The sequence below is a fragment of the Zootoca vivipara genome, chromosome 4 (genome assembly GCF_965207765.1).
Source record: "Zootoca vivipara chromosome 4, rZooViv2.hap1.1, whole genome shotgun sequence".
In the NCBI taxonomy this organism is placed as follows: Eukaryota; Metazoa; Chordata; class Lepidosauria; order Squamata; family Lacertidae; genus Zootoca; species Zootoca vivipara.
This window is the reverse complement of record NC_142587.1, coordinates 43553594-43576793: the sequence shown is the minus strand read 5'-3', so window position 1 is coordinate 43576793 and position 23200 is coordinate 43553594. Positions and strand designations below refer to the sequence as shown.

The window sequence follows — 23200 nt, the reverse complement described above, 5'->3', positions numbered from 1 at the left end:
TTATTCTAAGCCACATGAAGGTTTGTGAGGCACTTTCTATTATGGTGAGGCAGATCTGGCAGGAAGGAACAATGCCGGAACAATACACTAATGAGCAGCCTATTTAAAAGGTGCATGGAAATCTGTAACAGAAATACAGCAGATACATAATGAAGGCTAGTAGTATTAACAAGATGAGGTATTTTAGCAGACATTCAAAATGAATACTCCAAAAGCTGCAGTCTAGATATTGTGATGCTTATCTATTTGACAGCTAAATGGTGATATGAAGTGTGTTTTTTGCTACTCCTTTTTTATTTTTTTTTAAAGGTGGGCAGGAGAGTACTGTATCTCTGGGTGCTGAACTCTTTCATGGGAGTTTTCTGCACTTCCCAGAATATTTACCAGACATAATAAATAGGATGGAGGGAAAGTCTGAAGAGACCTATGAAGTGAAAAGAACATTTTTGTGTGTGTGGTGCCTAATCAGGATTGATGTGCAAGGCTTTCTTCTTTGTGAATGCTAGTGTCAGGTGTGATGGTGCAACTTCAAAGGCTAGCAGCTTTTATTCTCTGCTCTGTCCCTATGAAAAGAACCAGTGTCTACAAGGCAAGGAGAAACATGCACCAGATCTAGAGGCACATGTTTGTATATGTTTCGGCACATTCATCCCTAATATGCAAGATGAGGCTGCATTCAAAAGTGGGCTGTAGCACAGAGGCATGGTGGTAACAAAAGCCCACCTAACTGCATTCCACCCCATGCTGAAGCATAAGGAGCTCAATGGCTTTATTTCGGAGCTTATATATTTGTTTGTTGTTTTTAAATGGAAGTGGGAGGAATAAATATTTTAATAAGGCTGTTGTGGTGCTTCTGTTCTCAACCCATCTTTACTTGGGTGAGATCCCATTCTGTCCCTGTTCATTGTAACTTCAAAGGGGCATCTTAACTGCTCAGTTATTAAGTGAAGCGAAATGGTAGGCTTGGGTGGAACAAAAGTAGGTGAAAATGGCGCTGGCCTTGGCTCTTTATAAAGCTGCATTGTTCTCTGGTGCATCACAGGATTTAGTTCCTACATGCAAACCCTGGCAGAAGTCCCTCCCCCCCCCCTTCTCTGTGTCTATCTTTTTTCCTCCCTTAAGTCCTTCTCTTTTTCCCTTTTCAAGTACTCATTACAAGAAGCCTGCGGATCCCAAGCTGAAGGGGGGGGGGATTTCCTAATTCATATCTTTAAAGTAGCAACACTTTAATCTTGCAATAGTACTATGCATCATTTTGGCCATAATCCAGCCAAACCAAAAAACATTTTAATCCCATGAATTTCAATAGGAAAAAGTTTAGGCGCTTAAATCTCCCTTGAAATCACTGACACAGCACAATCTTATACATGTCCACTGAGAATTGAACCATGTTGAGTTCAGTGGGACTTGCTCCTAGGTAAGTAGATATATATTAAGGTTTGCAGCCTTAATGGTACTTAACTTTGGCTGGTTTCTGCCCTTTATGTGTGAAGCATATCACATGAGAGCAGGGTTGTTAATATTAAGAATAGCCTTTTTGCGGTTACTGGTTTAATTCCTCACATTTAAAATGAAGAAAATATTTTAAGTAAATCTTTAGTTTATCTTTTCACCAAATACTGTGCCATTGCATCAATTATGAAATAATTGATTTTCTCTCATCCTCCTTTTTCTTTCATTCACCTCTTAGCTGACTTGAACAATGTTAGATTCTCAGCATACAGAACTGCTATGAAGCTCCGAAGACTACAGAAAGCTCTTTGTTGTGAGTATTTTATTCAACTTTCATTTTTTGTGTATGTACTTCAGAAACATACACTTCAAAAATTGTGATAAGTATGCTTGAGTCCTGTCAGGGAAAAGGTAGGGTATAAAATAAATATATAATAATAATAATAATAATAATAATAATAATAATAATAATAATAATAATATAATGCTTCATTGTTAGTTTCCCCCATATTGTTCCGCCACCCCTTATACTGTTCATTTTGAGGTTGTACCCAGACTATGACTCTAAGAAATACCGGCACCATTGTTTAAGCAGGAGTTTTGGGAAAGAAATAAAATAAAATAATACATATATCCACCTTTTCCTGAAAGGAATGCAAGGTGGAATACATGATTCTCCCTCTCTCCATTTTATCACCTCAACAATTCTGTGAGGTAGGTCAGGGAAATCTTTTTAAATAAAAACAACAGGGGAATGTTATGAGCCTCAGTGAAATTTTCCCTTAATTTGGATATGGAAACATTTTAAAAGCATGTTGCACACCATAGTTTCTTTTATTTTTTCCATTTGAAAATTGTTTTCAGTTTACTTGTTAAACTTGACAGTTTTGGGTTCTGTTCGGGTATATATTGAGGGTATAGTTGAAAACCCTCTGAATCATAGATCTTGCTTCTGGAAATGCATATGTTCTAAGAAATGTCTGGTTGCTAGCATCATTATTTGAAAATATGCAAAAAGCATACACATAAATACATGGCTTTCAGGAGGAAGACCAGAGATTTAAAAAAGACTTTAAAATAAACAGAATAACATCATCAGAATGAAATAAAAGCTTCCCCCCTTTCAATTATATGCAGGGGCTTTTTTTCAGCTTTTTCCCGGCACCTCTCAGGTGGGCACCATTGCCATTCTAAGAGGATGAGGGAAGTGTTCATGGTGAGTTCCGGCACCTATTTTTTCTAGAAAAATAGCACTGCATATGAAAGCCAAAATGCACAGTAATAGTAATAATAATGAAGAATTTCTAACTAGACTGTGGGCTTTGAAACTAACTGAAGGTTCATGATAACTGTTAATGAATGTTGGTATTTCTGTACTTTCATTGTCATCTAGAGGGTGGTATCCAAAGCTGTCTGTGTGTGAATGGAATGGACTCCCACTTGTAAAATGGAATGGACTCCCACTTCAGCTTCCCCTCTTCCCTCACAGCACCCCTGATGCTCCCTCAAAAGGGACTCCAGAGAATTGGGTGACCATCTAGAGGGTGCTTGGGGAGCTGCAGTAGGGAAGAGGGGCAACTGAAGTCCCATTATGTGAGTGGAAGTCTGTTTGTGCAACACTGAAGGCTACAGTAAGCTTTTAAAGCAAAACCTTTTTCTGAATTTTGGTATCCCATATTGTTATGAATCTGTGGCCGTAAGACTTAATTAAGGTTGGGTTGTTGGAACTGGGAAATAGCCAAACTCATGTGTATTTAAGGTGGTCCCAAGTGTGTGTGGGGGGGGACGCGGGTGGCACTGTGGGTTAAACCACAGCACCTAGGGCTTGGCGATCAGAAGGTCGGCGGTTCGAATCCCCGTTGCGGGGTGAGCTCCCGTTGCTCGGTCGCAGCTCCTGCCAACCTAGCAGTTCGAAAGCATGTCAAAGTTCAAGGAGATAAATAGGCACCGCTACAGCGGGAAGGTAAATGGCGTTTCCATGCACTGCTCTGGTTTGCCAGAAGTGGCTTTGTCATGCTGGCCACATGACCTGAAAGCTGTACGCCGGCTCCCTCGGCCAGTAAAGTGAGATGAACACCGCAACCCCAGAGTCGGTCACAACGGGACCTAATGGTCAGGGGCCCCTTCACCCCTTTACCTTTAAGTGTGTGTGAGGGTGCAGTAAGAGGTGTGGTGGGCCCATAGGTAACTTTTTTATTAGCATATGTGAAAGCTAATTAAAGCAGGCAGATATTTTAAGTTTTGACCCTTCCTTAGGAAATTCACATAAGTTAGGTGCTAATTAAGTCAGACAAGCTTCCCTGAGATGATAGCCTGGTGAGCTGATAAGTCATTAGGAAGTACAGAGCTCAAAGGGACTCTGTGGATAAGAGTGTAGGGTTTAGAGTGGCAGGGAGGAGTTAAGGAATAGAGTTACTAAGCAGTGGGATGGAGAAGGAGTAAAAACAAAAACAAAAAACAGGATGCTGGTGTCTGTTTTGAACCCAATGCTTTGGCTATGGGCTCTTGGAATGTAATGCTGCAGATCCCTCTATTGGATTCAGTTGTATATATGCGTCAATAAACCATGTATCATAAAGACACCACAAGCTCTGTTGTGCCTCATTGAAGGGGAACACAGACCTGGTACTCCTGGAATCTTAACACAGCTCAGAGATTGGGATGATGTGTAAAAATATAACCACTCCATTATCATGGAAGGGGCTATGCAAAAGCAACCATTTTACATAGGTGTAGAAATAGGGGGGGCTGATGCAGCTGATTATAGTATTAACTGAGGCAGTTCTGAATGCAGTATGTTTCACTGGCAAGTGTAAATATGTCCTGGTGGTATGCTGTGGCATGTCATATATAAATTATTGTAAAAAAAAAAGTGAGTCTGTGGAAATGTAAAGCTGTACAAATTATGTGCTTTATTTAAAATGTATATGTGTGTGTTTCATACCAGTCCTCCTTCAAGCAGTTGTAAGAACTTTACAGCATAATTTGTCTTCACTTACAAGTTTAATTAGGGCCAAGTCAGGTTTTTACCATTCCGGATGTTCTTATTAAACATGCATTGCCACCTCTGCTAAATACCTAAGCCAATTGTTCATGCCTGCTTCAAAGGGAGTTGTTTGATATGGCTGGCTAACAATGTTTGCTCTCCAAGGAATTATACTTCCGAAGTAAGAAGCACAAAGCTAGGGTTGCCATATTTTGAAGAGCAGAAAAGAGGACACATTTGCCAACTTCTACTTTTAACTACTTTTACTACTTTTAATTCTCATTTTAAATACCCCTCTTATATGTAGGCTATAGAAGCTTTGATATATTGCTAGTAGCAATGTCCTTAACTTTCAACAACAAATACTTTTAATCCAAATTCATTGCTGTAAATGAATTTCCAGTAGCATAATTGATTTAATCTTGAATTGTTGATATAGGGAAAGGAAGAAAGATACAATATTCCTTAAAAAGTTAGGAGTATTAATTAAAAAGAACACTTGTTTACTTGAGATTATTGCTGTAATCCTATACACACCTGGAAATAAGCCCCATTGAACTCATTGGGGCTTACTTTTACATGGACATGTAGAGGATTGCACTGCAAGACTGTAGTTTTATTTGCACTTACTTGGAAGTAAAACCTATTAAACTCACTGGAAATTAGAAGAAAGTATGCATAAAATACTGCTGCTATTTATATTTAAATTAATTAAAGCCACCAGGCTTTAATTGCTCTAGGCAACAAATAAAAACATTTAAAAATAAATAAATTCCAGTTTCTGTTCTCTATCAAAAAGTTTGGGGTGGGAATATATAATTGCATGTTAACATTAAATGAAATTTGAACAACTTGTCAAATGAGTTTCAGGGATGTTACCACAAATGATTTTTTTTTAAATTAAACGAATTGTATCCAGCCTTTTCCAGTAGAGCTTAAGGCAGCTAATAGCAATAAAATTTAAATCATCATAACTTTAATTTAGAATTAGATATCTCTAATGGGTTGTGGTTAGAGTAAACCCATTAAAACCAATAGGATTTAAGTTAATCATGTTCTCAGAGTATGACAATACATTAAGCCCACAATTTATACTGGGGTTCTATTCTAGGGATCATGCCTAAAGCCAAAATCACATATAATCAAACCCTTTCAGTTCAGTGGTGGGTGAGATTACCAAAGTCATTTTTCCAGAACCCTGACCCCTTTGATATTTTTGCCACACACGTAAAGCTAAATACACACAAGTTAAATGTGCATAAGTTAAAATCTTACTGTGCATTATTTATAAGATAATGAGTTGGATGCAGCCTTAGGCTGCCTTCTCCCAGCCCAGCCGGGCCTCAGAGAGTGGAGTGGACCACTGCATCTATAGCCCTGCCATGTATGGTTGCCAGGGCAGATAGATTGCTTTGCCAGTCTAGACCTGGTTCAGCAATTGGGTATGAATCAGGCCTAATGCTATCACACAACTGAAGCAGGGCTGGCTTTGCCCCACATCCTTCCTGCCTCTGGAAAGCCCTATTTATGGTTTTTGTGCTGGCCTGGTGAGGGGATTCTCTACTTCTGCATGTTCACACATGTGGTGGGCAGAAGGGGGAAGTTCACAACAGAAGGCAGAGCTCCATAGTGGCATCACTCCAAAGGCAACAGCAGCAGGAGGTAAACAGAGGCTGACAAGAAACTTCTGCCTAATCCATATGCCCTTGCCCCAATCTGACACAAAGGGGATTTGGATTGCTCAGCCAGTCATACTACTGCAATCCTGAAGTCTGCACACCTGCAGTATAGTACATAGCAATAGCCTGGGTATGGGGGGGGAGGTTGGGGGGAAGTGCAACAGATTACAATAACCAGTCACTGTTATCATCTGGCCATGATTCAGAAGATTCTTTTGTGTGGGTGTAAAGGGTCCTACATGTTTGTGGAGCTTTCTGTCACCTTGCACAGAAGGCCATCAAACACATGAATGATGGTGGGTTGGGACTAGGGTAGTAACCACTTGCATGCATTGAAAGTCACATTTACACTAGGCCTACTGTAGGATTCTTCCACGCAATCTCATACCTTCCATTTCTTCAAGGTATGGTTTTCACAGAGAGAGCCTACACACATTCAGGAATTGTAAATTCATGGAGATTCGGATGTCAGACTAGTGGATTCGGTTTGAACACCCTACCATGCATTAATTTGTATGGTAAATGACCATTTGCACGGGGCTTGTCTAGCTTCTGCTCTTGTGTATTCCACAACTAGTATGGCAATATGCTCAAGAGCTGCCATATCAACTGTGGGAGTTGTGTCAGTGAAAACTACAAGAATGCCTCAGTTGTGTTTGTTGTTAGTTGCCTTATACAGAAAAAAAGGTTAATTGTCATTAGGGCCCCTAAATTTGTTCAACCACAGTGCAAAAGTACCACTTAAAATATTTTTAAATTAAGTTCATCCAACCAATCCAAACTGGGAAGGGAATTGAATCATAGAATCATAGAGTTGGAAGAGACCACAAGGGCCATCCAGTCCAACCCCCTTCATTTTTTAAAAAAGTTCAGAGTTAAGACACTGGAAAGCGCACTTTTAAAATATGATATAAAGGTGGAGAGATGCAAAATTGAAGAGTCTCTGACCCTTTGTCCACTGCTGTAAGTTTAACTGTGCTCTGCCACTGAAAATAGTTATATCTATTTTCTCTATATTTAAAAGTGTCCAATTACGCTAAACAGTATAGCACAGGCATCCCCAAACCTCTGCCCTCCATATGTTTTGGACTACAATTCCCATCTTCCCTGACCACTGGCCCTGATCATGGGAGTTGTAGGCCAAAACATATGGAGGGCCGCAGTTTGGGGATGCCTGTTATAGCATAATACCTTATTATGCATGCTTCTGTGAAAGAGGGGTTTTATAATGTTTGGAAGAGGTACAGAGTTCTGATCGAAGAGTACAGTTGTGTTGTAGTTCAGTAATTCTCTGAAGAAAAATGTATTTTCAACACTACTGCTTAGTAGATATGCTAGTGGTGTTTCATGCAAGTTGAAAACAATAACAAAAAAATCATTAACCACTTTCAAGGCACTGTCATTTATTGGCATGGAAAACTTTTCCGAAAGAGAATAACCTCTGTTTATTTGTAGGTGCATATACAATTAGACTGCCACCCATTACTTGAGGAGTTCACTTCATTATCATTTATTCATTCTCTCAGAAGAGCTGAACACTCAGCCTTAAGCTCCATGTTAAAAAGTATTTTACTGCATTTCCAATTTGGCGAATAAATTTGTATTAAAGGATCTTTGCCTTATCCCAGGGGATGAAGCTGATAAACAGACTGTGGCTCGACAAGAAGCATTTTTTAGACAAGTAACAAGTTATGCCATTGAACTAGAATTAGATCATACCTATATAGAGAAAAGCCATTAGTGACTGTATAATACTAAAAATGAAATATGAAAGCTACATTTTAAAGCTAATACACTAATGGTCAAGTCCAACACACACAGCTAGATAATTAATTTGTCTTGATTGTCACAGATTAAGGCTGCTTTTTATTAGGATTGTTGTTTTTATTCCTTGTACAGTGGATCTCCTGAGTCTGTCTGCTGCATGTGATGCCTTGGACCAGCACAACCTCAAACAGAATGACCAACCAATGGATATACTTCAGATCATCAACTGCTTGACTACCATTTATGATCGACTCGAACAAGAGCACAATAACCTAGTCAACGTCCCTCTCTGCGTGGACATGTGCCTCAACTGGCTTTTGAATGTTTATGACACGTATGTGCGGGTAGACTTCAGTGACACTTCTTATAATGAACTTTTGTTCTTGCTAGAAAAATGAATGGCTCAGAGCTGGCAAGCTGGTGATCAGAGTGCAAGTTTAATACAAGCTAATAGCTTTAAGGCTATTCAGCAAATACTTTGGTTAGTTTTGAAGCCCTGTGCAGTTCTGTTATGAAATATAAAACTGGGAAATGACAGATTTAAATAGAAAGTCCTATATAATTGGGGTCAGCTTCTGTCTCATTTGTTAAATCAACTAGTAGGCCCTTCAGGGTTTTTGTTTGTTTGTTTGTTTGTTTGTTTTTGGTCTGGTATATCCTATCATCCCCACTCCCCAGAGGATTTACCATGGCATGGTTAAAACTGTCTTTTTTCAAGAGAAGCCACATCACATAAAAAGCTGTTTTATGGGCAAATAAAATATTGTCAGTTCATTTCAAAGAACACAACTAACTGGTTTTAGTTTAATTAAAGGAAAATCTTCAGTTAAGGAAATGGTTTGCAGCATTGGAATTCTTCCAGATCCCAACGATTTTTAATCAAGTTTTAATTAAGATAATCATGGACTGCTAAATTTTGTTTTAGGAACTGCTGGAATCTCCAGCAGTATCCTCTGGAGCTACAAATTTTCTTCCTTTCCAAAATCTGCCCCAATTCTAGTTTTGTTGTAATGTTATGATAGTCTATCTCAATTTTATTGTGTTTTGTTTAATCTGTAGGTGCAAAGAGGATGTCTATTAGTTGCTGAAATCATTATTTTATAGAATTCAGTTGATGTAATGGTTTATTTCTGCCAAATAGAAATGTAATTTTGTATTTCAGTACAATATGTCTTTTACAGGAGGCAACAGCAACTCAAAATATTATAAAAACACTTTTTGTGATTTGTTTGTTTCCCGCACTTCACCCTAAGGTCCAACAGCAGGTGACAGTGTTAAAGCACAATTTTAAAGCAATTGCTAACCATAAAAATAATAAAATAAAATAAAATGATAGAATATTTAAGTAGGCATTTAAGAAGTTTCATATTAAAAACAATGACATACCCATGGGATAGGATTTCTAAGACTTAAAAGACTACTGAAGACTACTGAAGACTGCTGTTCAGCATACATGAGTTAATTGCGTGGCCTAAGGAGCAACAAAAGAAGTCATAATTCTGAAATTTAAAAGTTTGTGAAGCTTTGCTTATCTAATAATACCCTTTTGCAGAGTTATAATCTACTGGTTTTGTTGGGCTTTTCCATTCCTTTTGAGTTTTTTCTTAATTTCTAAGATGTTCATTGATGCATTTAGAAATAGCAAATATTAATTGCATGTTCAATTAACATATTTGACTGTATTATTTTTCTCCTTTTCCTGTGATTTAATTTCAATAGGGGTCGAACAGGAAGGATCCGTGTCCTCTCTTTTAAAACTGGTGTTATTTCCCTCTGTAAAGCACATTTGGAAGATAAATACAGATGTAAGTTAAGTTGCACAGTTTGTTTTTTCGCTGTTTACAACATAAATGCAGCATTTAGAAGCAGCAAATACTTGTTTGTCAGCTCCTTGCATATTCTAAACATTCTCCTTTATTTTTCAATTTTTAAGCAAACAGGTATTTCCAAAAACTCAACTAAGTTTTTGCCCAGAGCAGCCACTGAAACTAACAGACTTAGCTTCATCACATTTATTAATTTCAGTGGATCTACTCTGAGTAAAACAATGAAAATTGATTGTAGTTGGGAGCCATCCATTAAATCCTTCGCCTGAAATAATTCTTGGAGTACAGACTCAAAAATCTAATTGGCACAGGGAAGTAGTTGTGTAGTTCACTGAAGTCCCACTGTGCTGTTTTACGTGCTCCAGCTTTCAGGAAGGACAGTCTGCAAAGGAGACTGACAGGAGCATCCACTGAGTGGAGTTGACTCACATGACATAGCAACCAGCAGAAGTCCCCCAGGAATAATCTCCAGAGAGTTGGGGAAACCTCCAGAGCAGCATGAGAGGTAGCACCTGAGGAAGGGGAGATTGCTGAAAATTGCCTCTCCTTCTGCTGGTGGGAGTGTCATGTGAGTGACTTATGTTATTCCAAAAATTACATTGTTGAGTGAAATCAGGGCCTGTAAGGTATATTCCTTTCTCCTAAATTTTGGAATCTACCATTCTGCTTAAATACTTTGTCTTAGAAAAGTGTCCTAACACTTAGGATAATAAGATAGAATCAGAAAATCTTTATTGAGGCTGACTTGATCTGTCCTTCAAAAGAAACGGGAGTGAGATTTCTTAGAAGATCCCACTAGTTCAGGGATGGGAAAGCTTTGGCCCTCTAGATGTTGCTGGACTACAACTCCCATCACTCCTAGCCAGGATGGTCAATGGTAATGAGTGGTGAATGTTGTAGTCCTGCAATATTGTAGATAAATAGGTACCGCTGCGGCAGGAAGGTAAAATTCTGTGCACTCTGGTTTCCATCACAGTGTCCCATTGCACTAGAAGCAGTTTAGACATTGGCCACATGACCTAGAAAGCCGTCTGTGGACAAACGCCGGATCCCTCGGCCTGAAAGCGAGATGAGCGCTGCACCCCATAGTCGCCTTTGACTGGACTTAACCATCCAGGGGTCCTTTACCTTTGTACTTATTATCACATGGATGCCAATTATTATTTGCATTGTGTTTCCTTGTGGTGTTCCTTGCTCATTCCTAAAAGTTGAGCAACACATGATGACTCTGAAACTCTCTCCTGATAACATCAATTCTCCTACCAAGATACTCTCTACAACTATGATGGGAATGGAAAGTCCTCCTTGATGATGTAAACTAAGACTTGGCTAGGAAATGGTGTCTTAAATAGAACCAAAATAAAATCAGGTATTAAAGCTGTACTAGTAAATTTCCATACAAGACTAAAGCTTTTCTATAATTGTGCCCTTAGTATAAAATGAAATATTAATGAGTCTGCAGGAATATAACCATATTATTTTCACTTGCTGAAATCTGTTTTTAATGCTTTGAAAACAAGATTTATTCAGGTCATGTGGGTAGTGCCAAATAAATATGTCGGTTGATCTTAATCTCATTTTTTTAATTGTTACAAACTTGAACATACCTTCAGATATGTACTATATAACTCATTTGCAGTAAATTAAATTTACATGTACCGGTAGTACAATTCCTGGTATTAACATTTCCTGTGGGTAACATGGTTCTGTAATGCAGAACTCTTTTTCTTTCTTCCAAATATATTATTGGATTCCAAATGCCAAGCTTTTGGGTTTTTTCAACTCTTGATGCAAATCTGAGTTTGGAAATCCAGTTTGCAGACATTTATCATTGTGCAATTTTTTGGTAACTTCATTTCTTTATTCTGATTGTGAACATCTTTGCATGCAAGTTATTCCTATTTAGTTCGGGGACAAAAATCTTAAAAACATGTATATACTTAAAGCATTTACTCACAAATTTATTACCTATATAGGATAATGTGCACTAGCAGCAATAAAATTAGGGCTACTTTTTTTGGCCCAAATAGTGTTGATTACCAATGGTATACTTCAGTATTTAAAAATGATTTTAGTAACTTTACAATTCTGAGCTTTGACAATGATATATTTTTGACATTAATTATTTAACATTTTATTTAACAAAAGCACTTCCTTGCTTTTGTTTTGGTTTATGTGAGTTACAGTGTAATAGTAATTGGCTACAAACAAAATCTGATTCAAAATAGTTATTTCAGAATTGTCTACTAGAGAATGTCAAACCACTAAATAACCAAACAAATTGTGAACAAACCTAATGAAAACTCTCAACCATTTATTTGTATCTCTGACAGCAAATTTGTTTATATGTATTTTACAGTTGATAGTTCCTATTGTTTTAATGGATTTTGCTATACATCTTTCTTCTGCCTCCAGATCTATTCAAACAGGTAGCCAGTCCCACTGGATTCTGTGACCAGCGTCGTCTAGGCCTCCTCCTGCATGACTCTATTCAGATTCCAAGACAGCTGGGTGAAGTTGCTTCTTTTGGTGGCAGTAATATTGAACCCAGTGTCAGGAGCTGCTTTCAGTTTGTAAGTATACTTCTGCTTATTGCTATTTGGTTTTTAATCCAAATGTTATGCAGGATAAATAAACTCAGGCGATAAGTGTGGAGATCAGAGTTATGTATGTATGTATGTTTATTTAATATTTAGTTTATTGAAACATTTTATTGGATAGAGCCAGGCAGTCAGAATATGGCAACTCTGCACTCCAAATTGACACAGTATCCATCAGATTAAATACAAAATGCATCAAATAAAGAATGGTGTTGGGAACAAGACCTGTCCAATTTTATCTATTATTTCCATTCTTGCCCTGCCTTTCAACCCAAAGGTCCACAAAATTAATTACAATCAATAACATTTAAAAATTTTTTACAACTAACACTAAAACTGTAGAGTCATTGGCATGAGTAGTGAGGAAAATGTGACACCACATCTCAAAAGCCTTCTAGTATACTATACTATAGGGACGCGGGTGGCGCTGTGGGTTAAACCACTGAGCCTAGGGCTTGCCAATTAGAAGGTCGGCGGTTCGAATCCCCGCGACGGGGTGAGCTCCTGTTGCTCGGACTCAGCTCCTGCCAACCTAGCAGTTTGAAAGCACATCAAAGTGCAAGTTGTGCAAGCGGGAAGGTAAACGCCATTTCCATGTGCTGTTCTGGTTCACCAGAAGTGGTTTTGTCATGCCGGCCCATGACCTGGAAGCTGTACGCAGGCTCCCTTGGCCAATACAGTGGAACCTCGGTTTACGAACACATCGGTTTATGAATTTTCGGTTTACGAACGCCGTCGACCCATCTGGAATGGATTAATTCACTTTCCATTACTTTCAATGAGAAAGTTCGCTTCAGTTTATGAACGCTTCAGTTTATGAACAGACTTCCGGAACCAATTACACCCATGCTTCAGGTTAAGTACGCTTCAGGTTGAGTACTCCGCGGACCTGTCTGGAACGGATTAATCCACTTTCAATTACTTTCAATGGGAAAGTTCGCTTCAGTTTATGAACGCTTCAGTTTATGAACAGACTTCCGGAGGTACCACTGTAATGCAAGATGAGCGCCGCAACCCCAGAGTCGGGGGTTCTATACTACTGGTATACTATACTATACTATACTACCGTGTTTCCCCTTTTTTAATCCGTAGTCAGAAAGTAAGCCATAGCAGGCTTTTAAAGCATTTGTTCAATATTAAACACCCCCTGAAAATAAGCCATACCTTCACGCAGCAGCGCCGCTCGCCTTGAGGCAGCGGGACCCAGCAGCAGCGCTGTCCTTGTCCTCCCGCTGCTGTTGCTGTTGCTGCTGCTGCTGGGTCAGGCGGAGGCGAGGCCGCTGCTCGCCCCTGGGGGCTGCGTGGCCCAAGGCTGAGCGGCGGCGGGAGGCCCGCGGGCGCTTCTGCACGGCTGGAGTGACGGGTGGCGGCGGGAGCGCTGCTGGCCCCTTCCGTGCCGCCGGAGCGTCGTGGGCTGAATGGCCCAAGGCAGAGCGGTGTTGCGCCATCAGGGCAACAGGCGGCGGCGGCAGCACTGCTGGCCCCTTCTGCGCCGCCGGAGCACCCGGCGAGGAGGCCTGCCTCCCCAGCGCCCGGTACCGGCGGCTGCAGAGCGGAGCGCTCTGCCGCGCCGAGCGCTCGGAGCGCCCAGCAGCGCCTTGCAGAGCGCCGAACGCTCAGAGCGCCGCAGCAGCCTGGCCTCTTCCTGCCTGCCACCCCACCGCCCGGAACCGGCAAGGAGGAGGAGAAAGGGGCGCCTGGGAAGGAGTCGGGAGGGCCCTTGCTGCATGATCCATGGGCACCCGGCTCCTTCCAAGCGCAGTGAACGCCGCGCCTTGCTTTGAGCAAGAGGCATGAAAGGGACGCGGCGGCGAGGGTGATGGCTGCGCGGGCGGCGGCTGCGTCACGTCTCCCGGCGGCCGTGGGGGCTCTCGGTGCTGCCTTGCCCGGGCCCCGCATTCCCCGGAGGCCGGCCTCATGCAGTGGGTGGAAGGCGCGCGGGTGGCCTGCCTAAGGCCGGGCGGGATCCCTCAGCCCTCCTCATCCTCATGCGTTTATTTCGCGAAACACGCCCCCCCCCAAATAAAGCAGCAGGAACCTCGGAGCGGTTGGCAGGGGGTGGGGTGGGATTAAAAAAACCACGACAAAGGCATCACCGGGCGGAGCGCCGAGCCAGCGGCCTGGCCTCTTCCTGGCCATGCCGAGGAGGCCTGCCGCCCCACTGCCCGGAACCATAGGTACCATAAAAACATAATAAAACTAAGACATCCCCTGAAAATAAGACACCATGTGGTTTTTTGAGGGGGAAAAGTTATAAGACGGTGTCTTAAAAAGGGGGAAACACGGTATACTATACTATACTATACTATACTATACTATACTATACTATACTATACTATACTATACTATACTATACTATACTATTTTGACTTGCATTTTTTAGTCACCCTGCATACTTCCTAAAGGAGAACATTCAAAAATATGCCTCACTTCTAGTAGATATCAGTCTTGCTTCTAATACTGCAAAGCCTGAAGCAAAGAGGGGGGAAGTTCAGATAGGAGATAGCAGATATATACCCTGACTTCTGACACTTTATCATCTTAAAGAACTTTCAGTTTGGCTCAGAAACTAACCATCAGCCAGTGAAATTTCAGAATTGCCATTAAGTCACCCGGCAAGTCATCCATGGTTCTGCAGCAGCACAAGTGAAGTAAGAGCGAATTTTAAGTTGGTCTAACAACTTTTGGTTTTTCAAATTCAAATACATTTTATTTTAAATGAAAGATCAAGTATGTTTTTCCATGGCCGTTAAGGGAAAATTGACGAACAGCAACAGATACTTTGGCAAAGTATGTTTAGAAAGTACTGAAGACAGAGGTCTGCAATGGGACACAAAAACAACTCGTTAAACTGAAGGAATAATAAATTGTAGGGAAAGAATTAGCATTTCAGAGAAGTATAAGAAGAGTTCATTATTTTATGACCTCTCTTTAAAAAAAATGCTAAGAAGGGTCTGTCTGGTCAATGCAATTCACAATGTGAGGCAAAAATAACTTTTGTCTTTTAATGGAAAGGGTCACTGGAGGGAAGAAGCAAAGGAACCATTGTGACTCTTCCTCTTCAAGTTTTAAATTCCCACTTCAAATGTTAGACTACTCTATGCATGATAAAAGAGGTTTCCCCCCTCAAAGTGATCCACTGTGCATTTCAAGAATGTATATCCCTCCCATTGTGTTCTTTCGACATGGAAATAGACCTTGTGGGTGACCTCACTCAAACATCATTAATCAATCTGCAGTCTTTTCATGTTACTTGAAGGTTAACGTATTGTTTTACTTATGATGGCCATAATTAGTTGAGGTTTAAAAACATATTAATACAGTATAACATATTATACTATTTTTAATATTACATCCCCCCCCCCAATTTAAGTAAATATTGGCTACCCACAGGTTTAAAATTCAGGTCAGTTTGGTTCCTGATGCTATATACTGGATTGTACCAGTACTTAGTTATACTTAGAGCTAATTGGTCTTTTTGGCCCAACATGCAGCTTGATAAATAGGCATAAAGATTGCTGTTTATTGCTTATATCACATATGTCAACTACACCCATTCATGGAAAACAACAATCTTGCTGCTACCGCCCTATACTCTGCATAGCCCCATCTAAGAAGACATTTTGAAAGTTCTAGCCGGTATGAAGTGTTACAGCCTAAGATAGAAGGAAGGAACATGTTGAACCTTTTTGGCAGTGGGTATATTATGTTGCTAATGAAGTTAGCTGTTAGTTGCATTAAGCTTCCAGGCCCAATTCAATGTCCTAGTTTAAAGAGAAAGTGACAGGCACTTTATGGCCAGGGCTCTATATACTTCAGAGACATCTGAACTTAAAAAACCTTTCAGAAGAGTCCTCTTCAGATACCTCACTATTTGAGAAGTGAGAAGTAGGGAAAGGGACTTGTCTCAAAAGTTCTGGATTCCTTTTTTGACACAACCGCCTGTGTTTGTTTTTGCTGAGTACTAGGCCTATTATACAAAGGTTGTTTTTTTGCTGCTTTTAGTGAGCTTGTTATCTTTTTATGTTTTAATTGTTTTTATATCTTTAAATGCTGCATATTTTGAATTGCATTTCATCAGTTATTATGTTGTTTGAAATTTCTTCAACATATATTTGCATTATTGAAAACATTTGTGCACTATACATTCTCTCTCTCACACACACACACACACACCTCTTCACAAATCTAACTCAAGGACTTTTCATTATTAATAGCAATTGGCTGGAAGTGAGGCTTTTATGCTGATAACATCCCTGGTAATAATTTGCAGTCATTTCAGAGAGAGAATGAGAGAGAGAGAACCAGCAGCAAATGTACTGTATCAGAATCTGTTCTCCTGGTCTCAGTGGCTTAGGTATGCTGGCAACAACCTTGTCTGTCATGCACAGCAGCACAAAAATGTAATGTTTACTGTACCAGGAGATAACAAGGGGTGGTGAGGAAATCTCCCTGATCTTTGTTTGAAATGCAAGTCCTTGAAAGTAGCGGGGGAGGGAAGCCTTGTTCTGTCAACATGCATGTGCTCACAGCATTGGTGTTTGTAATACCCCCTCCAACTGCAGCAAAAATGGTACAACTCCTACAAGTGCATTCTTTGTCCGTAAGGAATGAGGTGGCTTTAAAAAAAAAAACTTTGCCACTTTGAAATTATTTTTCTTCCCACAAGCTTGAGGACTCATGCAGTGCCTAGGTTACAAACATTAAAAAGGATGTACAAAGAGTAGCTCTTGGGAGAAAATGAGGCTTCATGTGGAATATAAAATAGAGCTTGACTTTGCTTATTCATTTATTTAGTTCTCTTTCTTTCATCCCCCCACTACACACAAAAAGCTGTGGCAATAACAACAGTTTAAGGGCAAAAGGTGCAATAAAAAGGTAGCACTATATATAGGAATGGGAATTATACCTCATGTCTGTTGAACCCTGTCCGTTGAATGTCAGCTAAAAGGTAGACTTCAGGAGAAATATAGTGTTTATGCTGTTCAAACGTGGCACACAGATGATGCGGACGAGAGGCTGGCCTTGTGGTGGAACATAGTGAAAAAGACATTTCCTGAAATCTGGCTTATCTTACATCATGCTCAGTGGTAGATCCCAGGCTTTTCAGGTCACTGGCCCTGATTTTAAACACTGCCTGAACACAGCTACAGTCTAACCGGATTTCTGGTTTCCTTAGATCTACTTTCCCCTATTTATAGATTCAGCAGCAGCATTCTGTAAAATTGTTGCTTGACTATTACAATAATGTTGTGTTTTGCTTTCACAATGCAAACTTGTATGCCTCAGAATACGTAGCTAGAGGAACCAATTGTCTCATTCATTAATAATTTTATTTGTATGCTGCTTTTCCATAAAAGACCGGGACACGGGTGGCGCTGTGGGTTAAACCACAGAACCTAGGGCTTGCCAATCAGAAGGTCGGCGGTTCGAATCCCCGCGACGGGGTGAGCTCCTGTTGCTCGGTCCCAGCTCCTGCCAACCTAGCAGTTTGAAAGCATGTCAAAGTGCAAGTAGATAAATAGGTACTCCTACAGCGGGAAGGTAAACGGCATTTCTGTGCGCTGCTCTGGTTCGCCAGAACCAGCTTTGTCCTGCTGGCCACATGACCCGGAAGCTGTACACCGGCCCCCTCGACCAATAACTCGAGATGAGCGCTGCAACCCCAGAGTCGGTCACGACTGGACCTAATGGTCAGGGGTCCCTTTACCTTTACCTTTTCCATAAAAGAATCATGCTCAAAGTGGTTTACAACAAAGAAAAGTTGAACACATTTCAAGATCAAACACTGCAAAACAATTTCATTGTAACACAATAGAACAACACAGTAGCAAATATAACATCACCCCAAATGACAGAAACTTTCCAGTATTATAAATATGATTACATTAACAACATCCAACAGCAAAAACTTTGTTTTAGAAATAGATACTTGGACAGGACTAGCAGATAGAAAGGAAATTTGCTTTGTGTCTACTACCCTGCCAATATTTACCATTTTAAAGTCTTGGTTATCCTGTATGTAGTAATATACCAATACCTTATTTACAAGCCTCTAGACATTGTTTTTTTTAAAGAGCACTTTACCAATGTAAATTTGAATCTCAGAATTTTAAAATAGTTTTATTGTAATGTAGATTGAAATTAGGGGTGCGAGTGGCGCTGTGGTTTAAACCACTGAGCCTAGGGATTGCCGATTGGAAGGTCACCAGTTCGAATCCCCGCGATGGGGTGAGCTCCTGTTGCTCAGTCCCAGCTCCTGCCAACCTAGCAGTTCGAAAGCACGTCAAAGTGCAAGTAGATAAATAGGTACCACTCCGGCGGGAAGGTAAACGGTGTTTCCATGCGCTGCTCTGGTTTCGCCAGAAGCGGCTTAGTCATACTGGCCACATGACCCGGAAAAACTGTCTGCGGAGAAACGCCGGCTCCCTCAGCCTATAGAGCAAGATGAGTGCCGCAACCGCAGAGTCGTCCGCGACTGGACTTAACTGTCAGGGGTCCTTTACCTTTTTTAAGATTGAAATTATTAGTATAAACTGATTTTTTTCCGCATGATTGACCATGGGACCTAAAAAGAGAGGATAAACTTCAAACTATGCTGTTATCCTGATCTCTATCCATGTTTAAATTTGTGAAAATGATCCAGAACATTGAGGGGGAGCAATACACTAATAGATAATTGAGAGCAGAAAAGAGAATAGGCTTTATAGCTAAAAAATGGAGGCTAAAAAATGGAGGCAAGAACAGTCTTGGTGAGTGGTTGCATGGTTAACTTTCGTGATCGACTAAGATAATTTGATACAATTTTCTTGAAATCAGGAATTAACAAAATATGAGGTAAAGCAGACATATGTTACATTTTTTTAGAAGGCAGATTTTTCTCCTTTTTTTAGCATTACATAACATAATGGTGAATATCCAGCTTTCCTCTCCAAATGTTTCTTGGCATATGAATGCAAAAAAGTCCCAACAAAAAACAACAGATGTTTAGAATTTAATATGAATTTGAATATTAGATGTAACAAATTGTTATTTGCAAACTGGGAAATGCACTGTTAACTTTGTTCTATGATTTACAGTTTTATTGTGGCAGTTGCACAGAAATATGTTAAGGGGGGGGGGGGAATCTTCACAGTTTGCTTTTGTTGTAGATTCTTCCCTTATGTAAAACCCTTGCTTACTCTTTGGCTGGATTTAGAGATGATTAAAGAAATTGTAACAGCAGCTCAGGGAACAGTCAAGAACTATCTGTCCTTTACTGTCTGACCCTGACAGGCTTTTCTCAATATGGCTTTAAATCTTCATGCAATATACTCCAGTACTAGTTTTGGTGCAGTTTAATGCAGTTAATCTCCAGCAGGAGAGATTGTAGATAGTATAGATGTAGTGATCAGATAGACAACTGTCAAAATTGATAACAGCCAACAGAATTAAAATAGAAGTGCAGAAGCTGGAGAACTGAAACATATCTTTGCATATGACAGGAGCCATTTCATCTATTCACTGTATTCCCATGTAAACTAAAAGCATCTGCAAATGGAGAGGTGAATGCTTTGAGCTGTTCATTCTTATTCTGTCTATAGTACACACTGCAGCATTTCAGTACAGAATCCATCTTTTTCATTCCAAAAATGGCATGTAAAAGGCTTGTGTGTGTGTGTGTGTGTTCATAAGGTGAACTCAAATGACCAGAGCAGCTTATTGAAGATCATTGTCTAGCTAGTAACAACACAAATTTATAAAGTAAATCTTCACATGGCAATAAACAGATAGCTCACCCACTCTCTGCAAAGAATTGCCTAATCAAAAGCATTGTAGTTGTTGCAGAACAGTTTTTGCAGAAACACACACACACACACGAGTCCTCAGTAAATTTGTTTGGCTTTCTGCAAAGTTTTGAAATAATGAAATATGTGCAAGTATTCTAATATCTAAATTAAAATTAATACATTAAAAAATTAAAGCAAAGAATTCCTCGGTCAATTGTATATATGTGCCTCCCATTTTACAATAGTTATGACCATCTGAAGTACTGCCCCTTATAGATTTTCACTTTGTTCTATTTAAATTCTAATCTCTTCCTCTTGTCCCTCTGTCCCCATATTGCTATTTGCAAACAGACATAGAACCATGCAGGGATAATTAAGAGATGGCTATGGACAAATGGCGGGATGCTTACTCAGATAGATGAGTAAGACATCACATCTTCTACCCTTGTGTGCCCATGGCAATGCATAGACCTCATAGATATTTAAATTGTCTTTGTTAAGTTTACTATCTGTGCACCTTTCAAAAAGTTTGCTGAATTAGCATATATAACAAGTACGGTAATAGCAACCAAAAAATCCTCTCTTCAGTCAGATTAATGCACTGTTTTGGGTGACAGTTTACGGCATCCATTATTTTCTTAACACAGTTCTGTTTCATTTTATGTTTACAATTATTGGCAGAAAGATAGAACTTTATAGCATGTGTGTGAGTCTATCCACTAATTTTAGTTAAACCTTTTGATCACTGTTCTTTGTCTTAAAACACAGTAGATATTTACTATTATTTTTCCAAATAAATTTATTTGAACTCCTTGACAAGTCAGCATTATTATCTGCTTGCTTTGGGAGTGTTAACTTCACCAGTCTCATTTCGGATCAAGTAGCCAGTAGGTTTCAACTTAGAAATATGTCACGATTTACATTTATTTGATCTGAGGGCTTAAAAATAAGTATGATAGAGAAGACAGTGTAAAGTTATGGCTGGACATAGATGGCTATTAAGAAGCTAAAATAATTCTGAGGGCTTTTCAGGAGTGAGAGAGAAGCCCTAGAGTACTTAATCAGTATTCTTCCTTGATGAAATTAAGATTGGTATGGCTGCCAGTTTTACATAGGGATAGTGACTAAAGAAGAAATACTTTCGGAAAGTAAAGGAAGCCCAGATGACATGTACAGGTTGCAAATGAGGTTATAAATGTATTAGTAAGGGGGAAGAAATGGAATTGGTTTGCAAAATGATATTTATTACTGAAACAGGAGGAGAACTAAGTAGTCCTTATATACTCTTCAGAATAATTCAGAAAAGAAGACACTGAACCTAGATGCATGTGTATGCTGAGATTTAAGTGGAAGAAGAAAATGTTAAGGACACAATGAGCTATTTCAATAAGAAAAAAGAGCTAAAAAATAGTTTCAAGGGCAACAGTAAAATCTGTATTAGTTTGCAACTGCCCTTAGAAACTGAGAACAGTGATGTCATTGGAGAGGGGAAAACGTAGGAATACATGATGGAAGACAAAAACTCATATCTTGAAGCAGGTTTACAAAATATACCTACGCAAAATACCTTATGTCTGATGAAGGACAAAGCTTCACATCCTGACAGAAAATGTGTCTCAAAACCAATGTTTTATTTCCTGGAACATTATAGGGATGAATTTAAAGGAGGGAGAGTGTCATCTAATTTTCCCTGCAAATGCTTCCCTATGCTGTTTTTAGCTGTTGCCCCTCCCCCATCAAGGTTCAAAGATAACAACAATAATCCCAGTTGATGGGGAAACTGCTCTGTGTGGAATATTTCCATGGAAGAATTCATGGATATGGGAAGGGTTCTAGTAGATCCTCTTTTCACCTGCCAGTTCTCCCTTACAAATGCCCCCCTCATTTTTCGTTGTTTAGTTAGTTTGTTACGGTAGTTAGTTAGTTATAAAGGGAGGGAAGAGGAGTGTATGTGTTGTGTGTGTGTGTGTGTGTGTGTGTGTGTGTGTGTAGGGGGGCGGCAAATGTGTCAACATCTGAAAATTAGATGAAGGAAGGGAAATAATACTTGGCTGGAAAGGGGGAAATTACTTGTAAAATGAAAGTTTTTCCTGTGTCCTCTAATGTAATCTCCTTTCTCTCATAGGCCAATAACAAGCCTGAAATTGAGGCAGCCCTTTTTCTGGATTGGATGAGACTTGAACCACAGTCCATGGTATGGCTGCCAGTTTTACATAGGGTGGCTGCTGCTGAAACTGCCAAACACCAAGCCAAGTGCAACATCTGTAAGGAGTGCCCAATAATTGGTTTCAGGTACAGTGTTATATTGCTGATTTTTACAAGATGAACTAAATGCACCATCAATTGCTACTCTTTGTGGAGGTCATATGTGAGCACTGAATGCTTCCTTCCAGCACATAATATGCAGAGAAGGCACTGTGTATTAATTTCCTCATCTCCTAAAGGCAGCCTCCTTAACAGAAATGCTTGTTTAATATTCCTTCTGTTCTGTAAAAGTAATCATGCTGTTTGGATACCTTCGGGTAGTGATAAAGCGGGATATCAAATCCAAACTCTTCTTCTTCTTCTTCTTCTTCTTCTTCTTCTTCTTCTTCTTCTTCTTCTTCTTCTTCTTCTTCTTCTTCTTCTTCTTCTTCTTCTTCTTCTTCTTCTTCTGCCATTAGATGAACCAACCTGGATCAGACCAAGTATTGATCTTATTCAGCACTTTGCTCCCCCAGTTGCCAACTAGATAACTATCGAAAGCCCACAAGCAGGACATGAACATTTTTGTAAAACGTGCAGTTGATAACCTGCTGGATACAAAAATGTTCCTAGAAGAAGTTGCATAACATGAATGAAATAAAATCCTGGTATGCTGGAAAAACCATTGTGTAATGTCATTTAAAAAAATATAATCTGCTCAGTCTATAGTCTCCTTAACAGACATGTCAACCCCAAATATGGAAATTCTGTTGATGTGCTTAGACCAGGGGTCCCCAGACTTACCCGCCTTCGGGCCGAAGGGCGGGGGAGTGCGCGCACAGTGGGCCGGAGGGAGGGGGAGTGCGCGCCAGTGCGCATGCGCACACCCATTTACTGGCGCGATGGCGCGCTTCCAGGCCGGAAAAATCGCCGAAAA

At 40.0% G+C, this 23200-nt stretch overlaps 1 protein-coding gene across 16 annotated transcripts in view; it reads left to right on the top strand.

Annotated features, from left to right (window-relative positions):
• Positions 1–23200, top strand: part of DMD (dystrophin) — a 1006777-nt gene that overhangs the window by 942746 nt on the left and 40831 nt on the right. For all 16 annotated transcript variants that reach the window (XM_035114386.3, XM_035114388.3, XM_035114384.3 and 13 more), the window contains 5 exons: positions 1691–1765; positions 8017–8218; positions 9604–9689; positions 12126–12283; positions 22205–22371. In XM_035114386.3, the coding sequence (XP_034970277.3) occupies positions 1691–1765; positions 8017–8218; positions 9604–9689; positions 12126–12283; positions 22205–22371 (688 nt within the window). The remainder of the gene's footprint in view (positions 1–1690; positions 1766–8016; positions 8219–9603; positions 9690–12125; positions 12284–22204; positions 22372–23200) is intronic.